Genomic DNA, 3,758 nt, shown 5'->3' with positions numbered 1-3,758 from the left:
TTGAACCAACCTTAAATTCAAGGTCCCATTTTCTTTACTCCTCAGCACTTACACATATGTCCAATATGTAGGTAGTCCTTTTGGTATTATAATACAAAGTTGTTGGAAAACTGGTCAGTAGAGACCTTCATTGCGTGGTTAATCTAATTTATCTTTACTTGCTGCAAAACATTTAGATCAACATAGCTGTTTTTGCTCCCTGAGTGTCCAGTGGGTCCTTTCTTTCATGATCAGATGGCCAGCTAAAAACTATGGAACGCAGTGCTCTCCAGTGTTGCCTGACTTCTCACCTGAAGGAGCATAGGCACCAAGCTTCAAATAATTTTCTGTATTTCTAGTACATGGAGAGTTGCTTCAAATGTACAAGAAAGTGGCAGAGAAAGCCAATACAAAGACAAGGGAAATCCATGCTCAGCTTTTACCAATCATGCTTATGCTTTTACCATAAACACTGGAGTGGTGCAGTTAGAAGCAAAAGGAGATTGCAGGACTTAGGAAGTCAGGACTAAACCTTCATGTGTATTTTTGCCCAGCTGGGAAGTGACTGAGAAGCTATGGCCTAGTTTTTAGGACACACCTTGGAGACTCTCTTGTGAAAAGGTTCTTTTTAACAAAGTTTACTTGGCAGAAAACAACATCAAGATAAAAGTCCATGTTTCAGCTTTGGGTATTTTTTTTTTTTCAATGGCTCATTTCTAATTGTGTTTTCTTTTCACAGCTGCTTGCAGAGGACTGGCCCTTTGGTGTTGAAATGTGCAAATTAGTACCCTTCATTCAAAAAGCATCAGTGGGCATCACAGTGCTGAGTTTGTGTGCCCTCAGTATAGATAGGTGAGACCCATTTTTTCATCAAATTCTCTAATTTCTTTTCAATACAGGCACTGGCTCAAATTTGCCTTTCCACTCAGCTGATAGAATAGAAATAAGCTGAGTTTAAGCCAGTTGAACTGTATTTCTCATATTTTTAATTTGCAACTATGTGCTGCTGCATCAGGTACCGAGCAGTTGCTTCTTGGAGTCGCATTAAAGGAATTGGAGTGCCAAAGTGGACAGCTGTTGAAATTGTACTGATCTGGGTTATATCAGTGATACTGGCTGTTCCAGAAGCTATTGCATTTGACATGATTACAATGGAGTACAGAGGAAAGGATCTGAGAATCTGCCTGCTTCACCCCACACAGAAAACATCCTTTATGATGGTAAGACACTGATGTTTATGAAATCTTTGGAACAGTTGTTTGGATCTTCTCAGTATTGTGTGGATTTTAATGTGCACATGTGTATGGAGAATGTAGGTGACTATAACAATCAAATAAAATACAGACAACTTTCTAAAGTATATTGGTTAAAATAAGAGCATTTGGAAACTTTTGCCTTTTTGTGGGATTTGGTCTTGTCCTGCTTTCTCATCTGTACACCTTAGAGTACACCTTAGAGAGGTGTTTTTCAGGACAAACTGGCCAGTTGGTTATAGCATATTTTCCATACTGTTCAGGCTTCAGCTCCTAACAATGTTTTTGCTTTTGTTTTCCTTCTAGTTTTATAAGCAGGCTAAAGACTGGTGGCTGTTCAGCTTTTACTTCTGTTTACCACTGGGCATTACAGCATTTTTCTACACTCTCATGACCTGCGAGATGTTACGAAAGAAAAGTGGGATGCAGATTGCTTTAAATGACCACTTAAAACAGGTAAAGATTTATCCCTGACAAGTTTGCTGACTGTAGAGAGGATGACAATAATACCTTCACTGACTTTACTGCCACATCATTGTTCTTGTATGCTGACTGCAAGATTACTATTAAGAAGTTTCCTAGCAGTGCTGCTGCTGAACTCTTTATGTGTATGTGTACTTATCAGAAACTTGAGATTTTAACTACAATCACAGAATGTTTCTTGTTTGGCATTAAACTTTCAGACTTTATAGTTTTTATTTCTTCTTTAAAGAACTGAGAGCTAGGTACTTTTTAATGAAAACTGGTCATGCTGTAATCTAGAAGGTGGTGCTATAAAATTGTTAATTATTTTGAAGCAATTTCATGCTGAGCTGTAGTGAGGTCAGCAGTATATTTTAGCAGAACAAAACACATTCCAAAACACATTCCAGGTTAGTAGTGCACCAGACATAAACATCATACTACATCAGAATTAAACTACATTTGTACTTTAATGTATATTTGTCCTCCTTTTTTCTTACATAGTTAAAGCTGTAATTCAAATCTCTTGGGGCATTTAAAATAATACCTGAGATCAAAGCACAAGAAAATGCAATTGAAAACAAGCTGGTATTTGAAAGTGATTGAGTAGATGGAATATGTTCTTCATTTTAATTGAAATGACTGTTTGTTTCCATGTTGTTGATTTTTCATATTATTACTCATCCTTTTAAAAATTAGGGATACAGACAGTCAGTGCAAGACATCTGAAACAATAGAAAAGATTGAGTGCATATTCCAAGAAAATAAGGTAGTTTATGTTCTCCAAGCTCCTATTTTGATAGGGTTTTTATTTTGTTTATTAAACATTTGGATATTAGAAGGTAGCAACAGTCAGAAACAAAAACTCAGTTCTGTCCAATTTTCTTTTTCAGAGACGTGAGGTGGCCAAAACCGTGTTCTGTCTGGTACTTGTTTTTGCCTTGTGTTGGCTCCCGCTTCACTTAAGCAGAATACTGAAACTCACTATTTATGATCAGAAGGACCCTAACAGATGTGAACTTTTAAGGTGAGACTGCAAAAATAAAATGCCTGTGCACTGCTGACAATCTTTATAGGTGTATTGGATGTCACAGAATCATTTTGGTTGGAAAAAACTGTTAAGCTCATCACATCCAACCACTAATGTAACTACTGCATCTGGTGCTAAACCATGTCACTAAGCACCACAACTACATGTCTTTTAAAACCTCCAGGGACAGTGGTTCAGTCACCTCCCTGGGCAGCCTAGCCCAGTGTTTGATAACCTATTCAGTGGAGAAGTTTCTTCTAATATCCGATCTAATCATTTTTCCAAATTACTGGAATTTTTCAATTTTCAAACTGGAATTTTTCCATTTTCCTAATGAGCTGTCTTACTCCGGGTATCTGAAGTTCTCTCTGCTTCTTCATCTTGGAGACTCTGGTTTCACTTTAGTAGCAGAGTCAGAAAATTATGAGGAATCCCCTTGTTTTCCCTGTCTTTCTGTCTTGTGGCAATATGAGGGTGGAGGGGGAATTTCTGCCCCATTTTCCTTTTTCAACACAACAGCTAGGACTAAATCTCTGAAGAAAACCTCATGAATGTTCCTCCCAGAAGTTAAGGTGGTTGGATCTTCTGAAATTACTTTCATGAGAATAATCTACTGATGCAAACATTGTTATTGAGCACAACTGTTATCTCCATGAGCTAATCCTGAGTGTGAGCCCCTTTACTGTTACATTTAATAGCCTTGGCTGAGTGAAGCAGAGTCCAGTTTTCATAGTTGTAAACCTCTACAGAGCAAATGCAGTGTCTCACCTACTTTAATTTCCACACAGCTTTTTTCTCGTGATGGACTACATTGGTATTAACATGGCTTCACTGAATTCCTGCATCAATCCAATAGCTCTCTATTTAGTGAGCAAAAGATTCCAAAACTGCTTTAAGGTAAGAGGCTGCTTCTCTGGTTAAAAGATGATGTCAGCAGTAAAATCCATTCCTTAACACGCACAAAGTGTTCTAAATGGTGATTAAATTTCACTTTAAATTATAATCGGGTTATGGTAGGTGTCCTCTCCTGCTGA

The 3,758-nt window shown here is 37.7% G+C and overlaps 1 protein-coding gene across 1 annotated transcript in view; it reads left to right on the top strand.

Annotated features, from left to right (window-relative positions):
* The first annotated feature begins 722 nt into the window (after positions 1 to 722).
* Positions 723 to 3,758, top strand: part of LOC104393971 (endothelin B receptor) — a 5,552-nt gene continuing 2,516 nt past the window's right edge. The window contains exons 1-5 of the mRNA XM_010003502.1: positions 723 to 831; positions 995 to 1,199; positions 1,539 to 1,688; positions 2,588 to 2,721; positions 3,513 to 3,621. Of these exons, the coding sequence (XP_010001804.1) occupies positions 752 to 831; positions 995 to 1,199; positions 1,539 to 1,688; positions 2,588 to 2,721; positions 3,513 to 3,621 (678 nt within the window). The 5' untranslated portion in view covers positions 723 to 751. The remainder of the gene's footprint in view (positions 832 to 994; positions 1,200 to 1,538; positions 1,689 to 2,587; positions 2,722 to 3,512; positions 3,622 to 3,758) is intronic.

The sequence above is a fragment of the Chaetura pelagica genome, unplaced genomic scaffold (assembly GCF_000747805.2).
Source record: "Chaetura pelagica isolate M959 unplaced genomic scaffold, ChaPel_1.0 scaffold106, whole genome shotgun sequence".
In the NCBI taxonomy this organism is placed as follows: Eukaryota; Metazoa; Chordata; class Aves; order Apodiformes; family Apodidae; genus Chaetura; species Chaetura pelagica.
This window is presented reverse-complemented; position numbering and strand designations above follow the sequence as displayed.